Here is an 18,655-nt window from a genome sequence, read left to right as displayed (position 1 = left end):
CCTGCAGAACCACTTTGGAGGAAATGAGTCAATAAGATATATGATGGAATCGGCCGATACTTGATGAAAATCCATAACTAACGTATTCCAAAAACACTTTATTGTGAGATTTTCACTAAATTGTTTTACAAAAACGCAACACGTGTTTCGCCATACAATGGCTTCATCTGGCGTGTTGCGTTTTTGTAAAACAATTTAGTGAAAATCTCACAATAAAGTGTTTTTGGAATACGTGAGTCAATAAGAAATATAATGAGTACTGGTAAGTTATACCTGATAACAAAGGGGAAAACTCTTCATAAAATGCCCCTCTGAGAAAAGGACTTAAGAACTGCTTCCACAGAACATGAAAATACAAAATAATTACCCTATTACTATGCCCTTTTTGGGCATAGTTCATTCAAAAGACACCGGAACACAATATGATTGTATTATGGATACCTTAGCAGCAGGCATTGTTACAAATGCATATAGACAGCTTGTTGAAGGATGCGATAAAATAAGAATATGACAAATATCCGAAGTCTTGAACAAACTAGTACAGGAAATTAGACGGTTGGAATAGGCGTCATAAAAAGATGGGAAGATAAAAGCAGTAAAGCCATTAGTCTTCGGTGTTTTCTGGAATCTTGAAAAAATGGACAAGTTGAACTGCTTCCTCGCAGACAAAATGTTTCATGGACTAATAAAACAGATTTTGAAGAAGTTAGGTTGGCAATACATGGAACCATTATACATGGATTCATTTGTATAAAAGTACAGTCGGATTTATTGGACGAAAATAAAGGAAAAACGTAAATACTTGTAGTTGATAAGACATGAAACAAATTTCTGACGTATGTATAACTGTATCTTCTGATTAACTGCCATATTATCTTTGTATACGAAGTTCTCCAAAATGTCTCAGAATATTATTCGAACTCACCCGCTAGGTCCAATTTCATCAGCGTAACATGTGCTATCTCCTGGTCGACATTCTTCGCATACATCTCCTTGTTCGGCGCAACTAGCAACGCTCAGTGAAACAACCCTACCATTTCTTGTTGCTGTTATCTTATACCAGTTCCCATCCGCCAGGTTGTTCTTCTTGCCACCAACACTAACGGAAGTTATTGCCGTTCTGGTCCCTCCAAAGGAAAACAACGCCCTACCTTGGACGAGCTCCACCGCAACAAAGTCGCTTCTGCCTCCTGTTTGTAGCCCATAGTTATATACGAGGAGAGCATCCGGTTTGGTGGTAGCGAATATAAAAGATATGTCGTTGGTAGCTGCGTCTAAGGATGGAAAACTCATGTAGGAAAGTTCTTGGAATCCGTAAGTAGACTTCTCACAGTGTCTGCCATACCGTCCGTCGGTGCAGCTGCACTTGTAACCGGGCTTCAAGCTGACGCAGAGGCCTCCGTGAAGACAAGGGTTTGGTCTGCAAGAATCGGCCAGTACTTCACACTGGTTGCCCTTGTACCCCGACCTACACAAGCAGAAGAAGGAGGATCCATCAGGACTTTCGCGACAGGAGCCACCATTTTGACAAGGGTTATCGGAGCAGACGTCATCCTTTTGGCTCTCGCAGTGTCTGCCGTCTTTTCCAGAGGGACAAATACAGTGAAAATTGAAACCTTGTCTCCTGCACTGTCCACCAGACTTGCAAGGGTTCGGGAGGCAGGGATCTTGCCTCTTACTGCAGGTAGATCCTGTAAAACCATCAGCGCACTGGCAAGTATATTCATGTAAAACTAAAGGAGATGTGAAGATTATGTTCTGACTGTCGGTTATTTCGGTCGTCTTCTTCACCGTCATCGTTTCGAAGCAGATGCCACCGTTCTCGCAGGTGTTGTCGTTGCAAGGAGTGTACCCGATTTCGATGTCGGGGATTTGAAAAAGGTTCACCAAAGCTTCGCGTTTTTTCAGTATCTTCTCAATCGTTAGGAACCTGCTTTTATATCCGCTGCCGCTTCTTATCGCCAGGTTGATTTCTAAGCTAGCTTCATTCTCGTGCAGGCTATACAGTAGAAGGCTTTCTTCAGCTATCAATGCGCTCTTGATGATGTCCAAGAGGCCTCTGTAGTATTGCCAGAGAAAGTTCTCAGCGGTTAGATTCTCGATCCTAATCGTCACAGAGTTATCCACGGTTACATTGTTGAAAGAAACAAACTCGACAGTTACTGTTGACACGACGTCGGAGTGTCGTCCATCGTTCCCCGAAACAGACAGGGAGTATCCTAGTCCTGGCGTTATCCTTGAAGTATGAAGATTGCAACCAGCGGGGATGGACAATACACCGGAGATGCTAGGTTTCTGGAGAATCTTGCACCTGTAGTCTCCTATCAAATCTGGATCATTGGGGTGCACGTTGGCGATCTTCCCCAGCGGATAGGTGTCGTTGAAAGCGTATACTAGGACATGCACAGACCTAGAACTTGAGGGACTGTCATTTTCGTCCTGAATTTCTATCCTTATGTTGTGCTGGGACTTCATTTTCGGGAAACCGCTGTCCTCAACCTCTACGATGATATTGAGTTCGGGGGTGAGCTCCCTATCAATGACTTTGGTGGTCACTACGGCACCAGTGTGCTTGTCCACTCTGACATAGTCTTTGTGCTTACCACCGACGAGTTTGTAAGTGAATGGAGCTCCATTCGGAGGCAAGTCTGGATCCTTTGCGGACAGCACCATGACCTTTGTGTTTGGTGGCTTGTTTTCCATGACCTGTCCCACGACTTGGGGTGGATCAAATACAGGACCATTGTCATTGATGTCGTTTATTTGAATTTTTACCAGGGTTGTTCCAGTTTGAGGTGGGATTCCTGTATCTATGGCTCCGACGACTAGGGAGTACATTGGCGTTGTTTCTCTATCCAAATTTCTAGAAGTCTGGATTTCACCCGTCTGAGGATCTATCTTGAAAGCCTGCTCCACGTTGCCTCCAATTATTGAATAGCTAAATTGGTTGTTCTGCGATCGCACATCTTTGTCTACAGCTTTGACAGCCGCAATCTTAGACCCCACCACTGCACCTTCGGAAACTTCTGCTTCGTAAAGGCTCTGCAGGAACTCCGGTGGGTCGTTACCATCTTGAACTGTTATTATCACCTGGGCTTCATCTGTGTCGTTTCCTCGTATACCACCAGCATTTTTTGCCATCACAGTGAGTACTATACGGCTTTGCGTCTCTCTGTCCAAATTCCTGGACACACTAATAATTCCGGTCTCTGTATTAATGCTGAAACCTTTATCGTTGCTGGATCCCACGAAGAGATAATAAATTTTACCGTCGTCTCCAGAGTCTTGATCTGTGGCCTGTATTGTACCGATTTTGGTCCCGACTTCCGTCGATTCTGATACGTCGAAGTGGAAAACGGACTGGATAAATCTGGGGTAGAACTCGTTGACACCAGTGATGTGAACGCGCACTATAGCAGAACCTGACATGGTGGAATCAGGATTAGCCGCAACTACTTTAAGCGTGTAAAGAACCTCTTCTTCATAGTCAAAGCTGATTTTGGAGGTTATCCTTCCTGATTTGGATCCAATCTCGAATACATCTTTGTCAGGCCCATCCGTTATCGAATACTCTATTATAGCGTTCTTGGGGGAATCTAAATCTGTAGCTGCCACTTGATAAACAAAACTATTCGGCGGAAGATTTTCCGATAAATAGGCGTCGTAAGCAGACTGATTGAAGATTGGCGAATTGTCGTTGATGTCTGTCACATTTATGGTGAGACTAGCAGTTGTACGTTTTGGCTTGAAGCCTAGATCTTCAGCTGTTATGTTCAGCCGGTACTCCTGGATTGTGTCGTAATCCAGCGGTTGGAGGATGATCACAGCGCCCGAAACTGGATCGAGTGAGAATTTCTGGCGTTCATTTCCAGCGGATATTTTATACCGAATCATTCCGTTGGGTCCTTGGTCGTTGTCAGACGCACTCACTGTCAAAATAGATGATCCTAACGGTTTATTCTCTGGAACGAAAGCTTGATAACTCAGAGCCGTGAACACGGGACTAAAGATATTTTCTCCTGTAACAATCAATGTAACGGCCGTTTCACTCTGCTGTGGAGGGATTCCCTTATCCGTAGCTTTAACTTGGAGATTATAGACCGTTCCCACGCCATGAACTTTCTCTTTGACGGTGATCCAGCCGCTGGTGTCGTCTACCAGGAAATTATTCGAGCCATTGCCACCAGTGATAGAGTACTCTATTTCAGCGTTCACCCCAACGTCCAGCTCATCTTTGGCCACGACTTTCAAGAGATGCTGTCCTTGCACCGCGTCTTCTGGTACTGGCGACAAGTACTCTTGCTGTTCAAATGTCGGGGCGTTATTGTTGGCGTCCACTACGTTAATGGTGACTAAGCATTCGGAAGACATCGGAGGTTTGCCGTTATCCGTTGCCAAGATGGTGAGAGAGTGGATGTTTTCAGGAGATGACTCCATCGGCGTGTACTTGTACCTGAGGCTGCGTTTGCTGAAGATTTCTCCTGAGGCAGGGTCAACGGTGAAAAGGTCTGATGGTTGCTGCAAGGAATAACTGATAACAGAGTTGGGACCCTGCTTGTCCCTGTCGGTTGCTGTGACTTGTCCAACAGACACGATGTCTCTCTGAAGTTCTGGAAAATTGAAGCTGTAGTAAGAGTGCTCGAACTCAGGAGCATTGTCGTTCTGGTCTTGGATGGTGATGGTAAGGGGCGTTTCTGATCGCCAGGCGCCGTCGACTGCTGCTACTTTGAGGACGTACTCGTCTTGTTGTTCGCGGTCCAGATGGCCTGTTACGGTGACGTTACCGCTGATTGGATCAATTTTGAACTTATCGCCTGGGTTTTCCGTGAAGCTATAAGTGGCATTGGCATTCTCTCCAATGTCTTGGTCGGAGCTGGTGACTCTAATGACGAAGGAGCCGATCTCCGCGTTCTCGGTGACGTTCACGCTGAATAAACGGGTGAACCTTGGAGGGTTATCGTTTTTATCGAGCACGGTAACGATCACAGTGGCGGTGCCTGTCAGAGGTGGTACTCCTCTGTCGCTTGCTTCAACCGTCAATTCGTAGCTAGCAACGTCTTCTCGATCCAAGCGGCCGTTGGTGTAAATCTCCCCACTGTCCTGATCAATTTCGAAAGTGGATTCAAAGTCATCAAGCAGCTTATAAGTGATTTGTCCGAATTCTCCTGAGTCTGCATCTGTGGCGGATACTTTTACCACCAGCAAAGGCGGGGCTTCTTCTTCCATAACCGAAGCGTTGTAAAGGAGGCTGTTCATCACCGGTGCATTGTCGTTGGAATCTGTGACATCAATAGTCAGCTGAAGGACGCTTCGAAGAGATGGTTCGTCAGAGTCTTGGGCTTCTATCCATACTTCATACTGCGGAGAGACTTCGTAGTCCAGGCCTTCTCCTGCGACTTGAAGTTCACCTGTGTTTCTGTCGATTTCTAAGGCTCCGCCAATGTTGCCACCTGCAATGGCGTATCGCACCTCTCCCGCAGGACCTTTCTTTGGAGACGTGGCACGGAATCTAGCGATCATCATTTTCGGCGTGCTTTCGGGAACGACAAATCTGGTCTTCATGGGAGTTGCGAGACGAGGAAAGAGATGATCGGGTTTCAGGAACACTTTTAGCTCCATGCTAGCTTTTCTCGGTGTCTTTCCACCATCCACTGCTTCTATTTCCAGATTGAAGACGCTACGAGATGATCTCTGCAAGTCGTACACGGCTTTAATGACACCAGTCTTCCCGTTGATGGTGAAGTTTCTAGCGTGTTCCCCGGCGAGCTGGTAGGCAATTTTGGAGTTGGCACCGACATCTTCGTCGGTGGCTCTAGCTCCGAAAACGAATTGATTAGCTTTAGTGTGGTCGGAGATGTACACTTCGTTCTTGCTGGACTCGAACATTGGCGAGTTGTCATTCTCGTCTGCCACGTTGATCGTAAGATTCACAGCAGCGGCTCTGGGTTCGGTGGTTGAACAGTCCTGCGCCATAAGCGTGAGTGAGTACGAGCTGAGCTCTTCTCTGTCGAGGGATATTGTTGTGGTTATCACTCCGGTGTTCTGGTCCACCTTGAATCGCTCGACCTTGTCGCCAAGGAGGCTGTATCTGATTTTTCCGTTAAGTCCGATGTCTTTGTCGGTGGCTATCGGAGTTATGACCCATGTTCCGGCGGGGAAGTTTTCTTTGATGGTGGCGATATAGGCTTGTCGCTTGAATTCCGGACTATGATCGTTCACGTCTTGGACCACGATTCGTACTGTTCCGGTGCCTGTTAGAGGGGGTGAGCCTGCAAAAAGAAAAATACGTTTTCATAAAGACTGAAATAGGAAGAAAAATAATTTTTGTCAATTGAAGTGGACTACATTGCTAATGAATACTCGCAATAGTATTAGGCTTTAATTTTTTTGAGGAATTGTGAAAAATGTATGCCAATTGTATTTCAAATCTTGGAACATTTCAGTGTTTCCATATTGCGATTAGTATCTCTTTATGAGTTGAAAATTTAAAGGTGATATTCTGGACAATACAAAATGTAAGTTCGTGTAAGACGCCACTGGCATGAACTTTATAGAAGTGTACGCTTGTAGGACATATCACGATTCACAAACATTCCAATTTGTCACAATTACACGCAGTAGGGGGTGAGTAAATATTACCAGGAAGCACATCTTGAGACAGTAGCGCACGTAGTAGCTAGAAGTTGAAAGTTTTAATGAAACTTTTGAAAAGATATACGGCACTTTTTGTTGAAGAAAAATAAAATCATATTGTTAATAGTTTGGGATAAGGTTTATGAGGATCAATTATAAACATAAACGAACTAACAATATTTCATATCTCATGTGAATACGTTTATCCATAAAGTTGTCTCAATTATATTTACACGCCATGTTTCGAATGTTTAACAAATCAGTATTTCATTTGTTCAACAATAAACAGAAGATTCGGATGAATTCGTTTTGTGGATGAAATGTAAATAGTTATAGAAAATATTGTACATACGATCATTCGGAAAATAATAATAGATTACTATCCAGATTGATATTTCTAAATTCATTTTATTTATACATGTATACTGTTTTTTAGTAATTTTATATCACATGATTTTGATCAATTCCTAATTTTGAAAATTAGGAACTACTTTTTGGTTATTACATAATTTATTCCATGAGCAGCTTATATTCCGCAAAATAATCCTAGTGAGTACGAGTTATACGCAAATTTTGAAATTATAGTAGGCGGCGGCAAATACCAACTGCTTTTTCTGAAATGTCACTAGTAGTATTAGTAGTACCTAGAAAAAGTAGAATGTCAACAGAAGAAGCATTCGATTTCAAATTAAGTTTTTAATAAGAAAAATGTTGATTGATGAATTGAAAAGTGTCAATTAAGGAGGAATAGGGTATGAAGGTGACCTAGTGCATAAATGCTTGTGTTTTAAAATAGTTTATCTTGTGAAAAAAAAGTCTGAAAAGTAGCCCTTTTCTGAACTTTGAAGGGCCGTAACTTTGTAAATAAGGGAGAGCGTCGTTTTTTTCTTTCGGATTCGTAATCTACGCATCAAAATACGTAAGTACACTCAAACATTTTTTCAAAATCGCCGGGTGCCCTCAAACCGAATATTTACTGAAAAAAATTGCTTGAAAACATCAGTAGCGAAACTTGGACATGAAAATTCATTGACGATAAACAGTTGGGAGTAACAATAAGGAGTTCCCTAAAAACCCGCCGCTGATAGGAGTCGACTCGGATATCTGGTCCCGAATCGAAAACCTCAATCAGCCATATCTACCTAGAACAACAGTCTGTTCAACAGAGACAAGACAGATCGTGCTCTTTTGGTATTGTTGTAGTTACCTCGAGTTATTATAGATTTGACCCCGTCGCCAGCCGGTTCAAATGCCTCTTTCGATTTTTTCGATCCCGCCAGCTGATGGCTATCTGACTTATTTATCGTTCGACTACGATGTTTTATTGTTCCATATTACACGACGTTTATTGTCGAGCAATTCGATTTGTTCGGGAGTTCGTGAACCATTTCGTCAGCAGAGGGCGGTAAGAGATGACTTTTTCAGGTTATAGGTGTTCGGTTACTCCGCCACTTTTTTAATTCTAATTACATTGGAACGTATGTTGGTATATTGAAAATACTTTTGTATCTGTTGATCGAGGACCGTTCAAGATAATTCTGATTTGTATTGAATTTTCAGAGTTTGAAAGTTAGAGCTTAATTCATACAGTCCTATGCACACGATGGACCCGGGAACGGTTTTCTGCAGTACTTTGAATGATGAAACTAGCAACAGTTTGTAACTAGCAACAAAGCAACAGAAACAGTTAATTTTTATCATGCATCAGAAAACGAATCAAGTCATATCAAATACTTTCCATTGGACATAATCTATTTTTTCAATTTCTTCCAACGTGTTAGAAAACACTGCAGCTTCATAGGCTGATTGTTTTTTCTCTCAGGTTTCCATAAAACCCACCCTAAAAATCTTCTTTCCTGTACTAGTTTTAACAGATCTTTGTTGGATCTTTATCTTATTCTTTTGGACATAATTTGGCTTGCTTGCTTGCTGTGTTATCTGATATATAAAGGTAGGTTTGTCCGTGTATGTTCCCAGCAAACAAACAAAAGTGCTTCTGGATATAATAACATTTCTGCAAACATAATCGCAACTTTACCTGTTGAAACTCTAGAAACATTAGTAGCTAGCCCATATTCATTTGTAATATTTAATTTTTCCACTTTTCATTTTGATTATTTTCATTCCTGTTAGGTATACAAATGGACGTCAACTAGTACTCTTCTTCTTTTGTTCAGTCATAGAGTTTATTTTCATAGTGTAGTATGAAGTAGAGTGATAAGCGAGAGAGAGATATCCACTGTTAGTGATGTCATTCTTAGAAACGGTGGGCTCTGGGTATAGTTCTGAAGGGAATGATGTAACAGGTGGCAGAATTGCCTGAACTTTGAACCGATAACGATTCTATGTGTGAAGGATGACATTTTGAAAGGATATTTTTTGTGCTTGTTTTCGTATAGAGAACACATGTGGTGTTTCAAGATTTAAGTTCTGCCAGGCAAGATACTAGGATCGTAGAATGGCAAAATCATAGAAATCATACAACCCTTAAAAGCATAAGAACAAATGAAAGTATAAGAACTACTAATAGCATGAAAACAGGAATAAATTAAATACATTGGACGCAAGGGAGAGATCGTCTTGGACGTGTCTGGCTGCACTGTAAAATATAGGTCTGAGGTGGCTACTGCCGGATTCACGGTCTCAAGAATCAGAGGAGTCTATTGAGCGGAGTGTGAAACAAAAGCATTGAGTTTTCTTGATAGTTTCTGGAAATAGGATTTCAAAAGTTCTAAGGTTTAGTGCATTAAACCCTAGGGTACGTAGTTATATTTCCTATTAAGGCCATCATTGGAAAGAGTAGAAAATTTCAGAACATTGACACTCTGATTTTTTTACACAGTGACCATTTATTTTCAATAAGGACTTACTATTTTTGTTTACTGATTCATTTCAAGGTTGGGATTGCAAAACCCTATTAAAACACATGAGTAAACAGTATTCTTTGTTTTATCTCGTATCCCAGTGTAAATAAGTTGGTCTATAGTGACAGGTGTTGAAAAGGGGTACAGGTACCTACAGTATTTCTAGAAACTTCTGTAGATGGCGTCCAATTAAGAGCTCTCAATGTACCGCTTTCTTGTTCTAGATCAAGAAACGAGTAAGGTAACGTTACACTTCCCTAAAAACTTCCAAAGTCATCCCTCTACATAAGCAGGGGTGATTTGGTAACCCCTCCCATCTTCGCCCCATTTCTCTAATTTCAGCCATTGCCAAAATCATTGACAAATTGGTACAGATTAAATTCTTGAATTTGAACTTCATTCAGAGATAAATGTAACAACTTTCTCGGATCTACCTTAGACTTTTGATTGCGTTAATCATGGTATAGTGCTTAGAACACTCTACCGGTATGGGTGCAGAAAAACAACTATCAAAACAACGAAAATCTCGGAGAGGGAAACTGAAGCTGGTGTGCCACAGGGTTCCGTATATATCTGGTAGTTTCACGCTCTTCTCAAAAAATACCGGTGTTTTATAGAAAAATCAAAACCTAATTGAAGTGCAAAGAATATCCTTCTTGAAAAAACTTGGAAAAAATAAAATAGCGAAGTGATGCTAATTTGCTATCTATTAGTATCACAAAATCTTGCAAAATAAATTGAAGTACATATAATATGATCACAAATATATACACATAGTTTATCAGTATAAGCTCAGTGTGGTTAAAGTACATGAGTTTATAAAAGCTCAAGTACATTAAAGTGAGGAAACAAGATAAAATTTCAACTTGCCAACTATATAATGGAGTTTATTTTCTCAGATCATAATTCCACCCATTCACTTGCTGAGGATAAGCAAGAATGTCGTATCCTGTAAACTTTTCACTGTTCCTCTTATCAGCGTAGTAAATGAAGTCGAGATTGCACGCATAATATCAATAAACAACCCATCACATTTTTCTCTACGAGCTTGTTTTTAAAGCGCAACCTAATCGGAAGACGGGCCATTTACATCGTTAACGTTCTTTGAGGTATACTCAGTCTCACAGTATCAGTGCTTTGAAAAAAGAAGAAGAATGCTCACAGCATCCTAGATTCCAATATTCGAAGTTGCAGTGAGTGATATCTTTCGTAAATTTCTTGCACATGAATGTACTTGACAGCGAAGGGATTTTTCTAGAGGCGTTTTCTGGCGCTCATGTATTAAAAACATATTCGTCTGTGATTCAAATACATTCATTCTGGCGTTGAAACGATGACGTCACATCAACTATGATTTGAAACGTATTCATGATGATTCAAAACTAGCATGCGGTTGATTTTGAAACGGAATTTGACGTAACGTTACGTCAGTTGTCAGTTTCTGCGTTACTTTGATCGTTATAGTTTATTAAGTGCTAAAAACTTTTTATCAAATACGTTGTAAGGATGTACAAAATGAAGCTGGGAAATTATTGTATGCACAAATCCGATTCTAATTGAGGTTAGATAAAATTGCAAAATTTGTTTTTATTACTGAATTTGACATTTGACACAAATTGAATAATTTCATTCTGGCGAATTTGAATTGAAGACATTCACATTATTTTTATTATTATTGGTTTCTTCCTCAAAGGTAGGAAGTAGAAATCATTTAGATTTTTGCTTGAATAGCCATGTTGTGGACATCGGCTACATTTTTATTGTAATGGAAAAATGTAACATGAATAGCAATTTGGACTACTTTTTGTTCAAAAGACCAATGTAACCTCAAATATATGAAAAACTTCAGAACTTTTCAGTAGGACTAAAAATAATTTTTCGCATGACTACGAAAGGGAATGAAAAGTAAAGGTTAACCTCATTGTTGATGTTGATCATCCAAAATGGTTACTGACATTAAGAAAAGAAGTGACTGGAAAAATTCTAGTTTCTGCTCGGAATTGATTATCAACTTTTCTTCAAGTGCCTTCTGATATAATTGTTTTCAGGGGCATAAGAAAATGCATTCTCAGCTTGAAACTTTATCAACCCTTCCAGTGAAAAACATACAGGAAGTTAACGATCCATGCCAGACTAGTAGGTGGACGTCATCTGCACTTATATCTTGATGGTCTCAAGAGGTCGTCACAGATGCGAAGTGTCACGATACGCGGTTTTTAGTTCTCACGAACGAATCTGCGATTAGCATCTTTACATTAGCGATTGTAACGGGTGCCGCAGACAAAGCGTTCTCTACTCGTCGTCTTCTTCTTTTTTTACAGTTAACTATTTCTGGCCAGTGGGCAGTTACAGAGGGTGTTATGATGAATTTTGTTGAAAATTTGGTTGCAAAAGTTGAGTTGTTACTGGCGATACGCTAGTTGTCAGAACTTGTGAAGAAAACATGATGTACAAAAAAATAGTATAAACTATTGCTTCAGAAAAACATTATGCACCATTTTCATCACATGAATGGTGTTTTATTGAATGACAGTTCAAGGTCAATTTGGTGTTTCAAAGTATCTTGAACAACACAGAGATCTTCTCTGGACCCTTTATAACTTTCACGGCCATTCATCATCAATAAGAATCTCATAATACATGTTCAGGGTCAGAAATATTCAGCCAGGCAAATTCAATGTCAAAACTAAAAACAAATTATTTGCGACCACCAGCGCAGCGTCCAGCGGTTAAAGCTACATTTAGTAGTTGACAGTAATTTCTGATTTTAGGATGAAGGACGTTTACAATGAAGGTTTAAATAATGATATTAGGAAATTGTCTTCAGACTATATTTAAAAGAATGTTTTTGATCAGGTGAAAAATTGTTTTCTTGACCTTTTGCATCTAATACATCCTTCAGTAACACATATTGAGGCAATGCTTTTTATATCCGATTACACTATCGAAAAATAAATCGTATAACTTACCAGTGTCCATTGCAACTAGGCTCAGAATATATTCGTCTTGGATTTCTCTGTCCAAGGCTCTCAACAACGAAATAGCACCCGTGGAAGCGTTTATTCTGAAAATATCTGTATCCCCTTCCTTAATGAAGTACCTGACCAGGTTATTGAAAGGCGCAGTATCGGCATCATACGCTTGTACAGTGATGACATAACCTGAAAATATGCAATTTTCATTAAAACTTTGTTTATTATCGACAAGTCACAGGGATCAGTTTTGAGACTTAGGGCCATCATCAAGCTTGTTTTTATCTTTCAGAAAATTTCTCTTACCTCCGTTGGGCGGAACGATATTCTCCATGACGTAAGCCAAATAAGGCGAATCCAAGAACGTTGGGGGATTGTCGTTGATGTCTGAAACGGCTATGGAGATTTTGGCAGTATCGGCTCTCACAGCAGCTCCGCTGATATCACCGGCGCAGTCCTCAGCTCTGACGGTGAGCTCGTAGCGAGATTTCCTCTCGTAGTTGAGATTTTTAGCCACGCGAACTACGCCGGTATCTTCCGCGATGCTAAAGTCTCTGTTGGTGTCTCCGGAGCTGATCGAATAACGCACACGTCCGTTGAGGCCATCATCAATGTCTGTGGCCGAAACCTGAAACAGGAAATTATTTCATGAACTCTTAATTTTCGAAAAATGTTCATTTCGTGAATGTATCTCGGAAGAACGAAATTTGGTCTTTCGAGCCGGATAAATGCTATTGCCTTACCTGCAAGACGCTGGCGCCAATAGAGGCGTTTTCCGAAACAGAAGCGCTGTACTGCTTTGGATCGAATACCGGACTATTGTCATTCTCGTCTAGGACACGCACAAAAATTTTTGTATTCGTCGATCTAGGTGGATCGCCTCTGTCCCTTCCGGTTACCAGCAAAGTGTAGTTGCTCGTCGTCTCTCTGTCTATCTTTCCGGAAACTCGGAGCAGTCCATCTACCGGTCCCAAAGAAAATACTCCGTTAGTTACAGGGTCGTTGGAGAGGGAGTATTCGATGTATCCGTTTCTCCCTTCGTCCTTGTCGATGGCTTTGATAGCCATGACAACGGTGTTGACAGGGATATTTTCTGCTACGGTGGTATCGTTGGGAGTGATAAACTCGGGAGACATGTCGTTGACGTCTTTGAGGATGATTGTAACCTGAAAGGGACAAAATTAGGCAATGTACTTGTGTTGCAAAAGAATAGGTCATCAACATTCGATTTAAGGAACAGTATCCATCCCTTACTGATGACTGAGAAACAAGGATCTACCTGGAAGAGAATGTATACATGATTTCATTTTTCCAAATCTTGATTATCTTCAACAGTCGTTTTATTCTTCATTTTTAAGGATGACAGATAACAACTGATAATACACTCAATGTTTGTAACGAATATTGAAGAATAAATTTTAAATCTCTTAGAAAACAACAATACCAAACCTATAAATCTCTCTGTTTTGAGAGATAATATTATCACAGTTGTGGCGAAACATTTTCACAGGCGTTAGGACGTGAATATAAAAATTAATTTCTTGAAATCACAACTAATGTATGAGGACAACGCCTCGACTTTATGTATGAAATATCTTCCACAAAGAATACTGCATTAGTCTAGAAGCCAGATTACATTTAATGTGACACATTATACATTTTTTTTGTTGAATGATATCTTTAAACAGAATACAGACATGTTAAGTTAGTAAAACAGAGATAAGGATAAACAATTGTATACGTATAAAAATAAAAAAAATGAAAATATCTGATTAGCCTGCACAGTCAGAAAGAACATTTTCATCCAACGAATTCGTTTTGAAGCGCGTCTTGCGTTCTTAGGCCGAAAATTTCAGATGCTCCAACAAAAATATCCAGTGAATTCAGACCTTGTTATTTTGCAGGCCAATGGTGGCAGTTCAAACACATTGGGCATTCCACCCAGTAGTGTTTCACAAGTGTTTCGCGAAGAATTGTTTTTTCGAGTTGGATACTTCATCTTCATACTAACAATTTGTACTACAGAAAGGAATACCTTGTACCATAATATGCTGTCGAGAGCATAAACGTTCAGATGATTTTTTGAAACTGTGGTAGCTTAACATGCCAGCCTCTAAGCTAAACGATCTATGGATAATCGATAGTTCAATTTGTCACCTAAATTATTCCTAATTATTATTTTTGAAGTTATAGCGGTAACGATTGGTTCGATGAGGTTGCAAATTATCAATTCCCTTGTGAAGAGAATACCTTCTCAGATTCAAATTCAAAAAGTACTTGACATTATATTGTTTGATACAGACTTTTTGCTTCATGTTATATAACAAAGATTTGAAGCAATTTCTCTTGTTCCGTGAAGCTTTTGTAATAGAATGGAGAGAATCTGTTTCTCGGTATTCCTCCGAATGAAACGATTTCTCTTGTAGAGAGTCTATTGGACGAAAGGTCTGTCAAACCTGTAGTGAAACAGGAAATATTAGACTTGCTGACGGTTTGTTCATCACAGAATTACTTCTAATTCAATGAAATTTTTTTATTTATCCTGTAAGTGTCTCATAATGGGAAACCAACTTAGTCCCATTCTGGCAGAAATTTTTATAGATGATTTGGAGAGAAAAATACACAGTAACCCACTGGTAAGAAGTTTCACGTATTAGTATAGATAGGTAGATGATATCCTGATATGATTCAAAGGAACGAATAGATAATTGACTAAGTTCTTGGATTTCATCAATTCTCCTCACCCTTCACATTCACCATGGAGATGGAAAACGAAGGCTCTACTTTTCTTGGACTTGACAACAATGAAAGTCAACAATAAACATGATTTTTCAATTTATCGTAAACCAGCATATATAGATATATCATTCATAATTCGTCCACCCAGCCGTATCGGCACAAAGAAACATTATTCAACAGTATGGTCCACAGACTGATAAATGTTCCTTTGTCAGACGCAAATTTCAATAAAGAACTAAACATAATAAAACAAATAGCTGTCAACAATAACTACGATAGCAGTTTAATACATTCGTTATTATCAAAAAAGTTATACGGCCAAGCTTTGAAGGAAGTTTACCCATTTCGAAGAGATGAGGATAAAAGTTATAGAACTGTAACCTACTTATGGCATGCCACTACGAAAATTTCAAATTTTCTGCATAACAAAGGTGCAAATATTGCTTTCAAAATCAGCAACAACTTAGTGTATAAATTATCATGTGGTCCGATGTGTGTCCGATATTTTATATGGGTCAAACTGGAAAAACGATTAAAGCCTGTATAAAGGAACACAGAAATAATTTACAGAATGGAGCCATGAATTCAAGCTCCTCCATTTCCAGAAGAAAGGTTTAAAACTTAGCCTGTCGGAGAGTATGGAAATAAATAAATTTAAAAACTGTTAATATCTTATGAATAATCAAACGGAACCGAATAATTCGCCATTATTGAATCTGTTTATTTCCAGGTAAGAAAAGTCAAGTATAATTATCGTACTTTCGGAAATTTAATTTATTCATATAGTTAATGAATTTATACCTGACCTTTTCAGGTAGACTCATTCGTTAGAAAGTAGGCATACAAGTAGGTAATATGTTCGAGTATAAAAAAGTTATAATTTAGAAGTAACTTACCATTTTACGCTTGAGAAAGCTATTGTATAGCAAAACACGTGTCGCGGTTTTTGTAAAACCTTTTATAGTGAAAATCATACAATAAACTATATTATCGAGCTTCTTCAGCGATTTGTACATCTTTAGTTTATCTTTGATAACTGGGGATTACAACTTCTTGAAGACTTCTTAGAACTTCTAAGAAGTTCAAGCATAGCAAACATCATGACGGCAGGTAGAAAAGGGCCAACGAATGTTATTGACAATTTACTTAATCCAGGTAGACCAAACTTCCTGAGGAGTCAACATAAATACACTTTACGCAGCAGTAATATCGAGTCATCGAAGAAAACTCAGGATGTGAAGAAGCAAGCCACTAGCGCCGGCGAAACGTCAGGAAGGAATTCCAAAAATCGGCGGCTTTCAAACCAAAAAAATAGTGACACTGTTATATCGTTTTGTTTGGCATTTGTAACAGATGACGGCGTTATGAAACATAACATTCCGCTGTTTTTGAAAATAGATTATAGAAAAAAAGCAAGATTTCCAACTCTCCTTCAATGTTGCATTCCTGAATATGTTGTCTTTTTGGAAAACACCTGATGTTATAGTTCATTAATGATTGATGATTTACATTATGATACTATTCATCTACACTTTATTTTCGATAATATATTTTAGTATGGCGTATCATTTGATTGAGAACTTTTGGCAATCACTCATTTTTACCGCAAATAAGATTATTGATAGAATATATAGAAGTCTGAACGTGAAAACTATTAAAACATCGTCTTCTAAACTGCAAAATATTCAAATTGTTCGTCAGTACAAAATCAGTACTAAATCTAATGTGAAACTGAGTTGATATGTGTAATATTACACAGGTGGTATCCCAATACTCATATATCCGTTATAAAAATTCCCTTTTGAAGCCAGAATCGAAAATATACTCTGGCTCACCGACTATCAACACATTGTGGGTACTGCCCCGACAAAACCACTTCTTAAAATTCTTATAATCACTACCTACCATCTATGTAAATACAGAACGAGGTGCCATCATCATCCTCATCAGTTCTTCAAGACGTTTACACACTTGTCAAAGCTTGTTAACAAGAGTTAGTAAAACAAATAATCGACACATTTGACGTATGTTTAGTGGAATTGTTGAAACATGGGTGCGCGGAGTGGACCTCAGGGGCTGAATGAGCTCAAGAGACAGGAACCTACGAGAGGGTTCGACGATGAGTATATTATGTAGGATTTATGTAACAAGTTTTGCAACTCACGGGTGCTGTAAATGGGAGCTGACGAACATACAGCGTGACCACATTTTATTTGAGAAATCTACCTACAGTGTCATTGAAAATCTACTGAAATCTACTGGGATATATTTGAAGAGCACCAACATAGGTGGCGCTTGTAAAGACATTTGAAAAGCGTGACTTATGGGTACGGCCAATGGGCATGGTCTCATACTTGAAATAGCAAGTTGTTTTCTAGTTGGTTCTTTGTTGTTGGTTGTTTTGAACACTTGAACTATGTCAAGTATTGAATTTCAAGATTCAAAAACAGAAATGTTTCCGTCTGAAATGAAACTTTGAATGTTTGAAAACGAAAAGTGAAATGAGGTTATGAATTATTATCTTCTTCTTCTTCCTTTATTCGGAGGTCGGAGATATTCAAAAAAAAGTAACAAACAACCGTGAAATGGATGTTTTCTCAGAGTAATTTTTGTTACTCTGAGGATGTTTTATGATCTGTATCGAAGCGGGCAGAATCTACAAACAATGAATTCATGTCAATTGCTGTAGATGTCGCCACTCACATTGGAATTGAAAATTCATCTTCTGCAATTTTTCAATTTGTGTTGAAAATCTACGGAAAAAGTAGAAATCTACCGCATGTGGTCACCCTGCGAACATAAACCTATTGCATACCGATTTTCTCTTACAATATATACAGGGCGTTCCAACGAAAACTTGACCTCCCTGTAAGTCAGAAACGGACGTGTAATCAAAAATTTCACAGAACATGTCAATTTTTATTTCTAGGGGGGACTATTCTAATATGGAAATCATACCTGAAAGTTCACCCCCCTGTGGTCAGTAACTACCCCCCTATTTTTTTCAATGGCATGGGGGGTCGAGTGATACATCATTTGAAATGTCTTTTGTCCCTCTATTACCTGTGTATTTTTTTTTCAAAATTGGTTCATTCGCTATTGAGAAATTGATCATTGAACGTTTTATTTAAGAGAAAACAGAAAATTCGCTGTCGTTCATTTTAATGAGAAAATCAACGACAAATATTGTCAGTGGAAACAAAATCAACGGATAAATTGTTCAAAATGACCTCCACCTAGTTCCATACAATAATACATTCTTCTCTCGAAAGCGTTCCGTACATTATTCAAGATGTCCGGAGTCAACAATCGACATTCCCGAACAATTCTCTGTCGCAGTTCTTCCAGATTTGTAGGCTTGGTGGAGTACACTTTCGACTTCAGGTGTTCCCACAGAAAGAAGTCTATCGGTGTGAGATCAGGCGATCTAGCTGGCCACTCCACTGG

At 39.3% G+C, this 18,655-nt stretch overlaps 1 protein-coding gene across 1 annotated transcript in view; it reads right to left on the bottom strand.

Annotated features, from left to right (window-relative positions):
- ft (cadherin-related tumor suppressor fat) overlaps nt 1-18,655 on the bottom strand; it is a 340,695-nt gene that overhangs the window by 3,737 nt on the left and 318,303 nt on the right. The window contains exons 6-9 of the mRNA XM_074182276.1: nt 13,213-13,635; nt 12,776-13,097; nt 12,467-12,658; nt 926-6,269 (exon numbers count right to left, since the gene is read on the bottom strand). Coding sequence (XP_074038377.1) covers nt 926-6,269; nt 12,467-12,658; nt 12,776-13,097; nt 13,213-13,635 — 6,281 coding nt within the window. The remainder of the gene's footprint in view (nt 1-925; nt 6,270-12,466; nt 12,659-12,775; nt 13,098-13,212; nt 13,636-18,655) is intronic.

The sequence above is a fragment of the Leptinotarsa decemlineata genome, unplaced genomic scaffold, assembly GCF_025532065.1.
Source record: "Leptinotarsa decemlineata unplaced genomic scaffold, Ldec_3_MD MMD2_tig00026328_RagTag_RagTag, whole genome shotgun sequence".
Taxonomy (NCBI): domain Eukaryota; kingdom Metazoa; phylum Arthropoda; class Insecta; order Coleoptera; family Chrysomelidae; genus Leptinotarsa; species Leptinotarsa decemlineata.
Note: the sequence above shows the minus strand (reverse complement) of the source record. Positions and strands in the feature narration are given on the sequence as shown.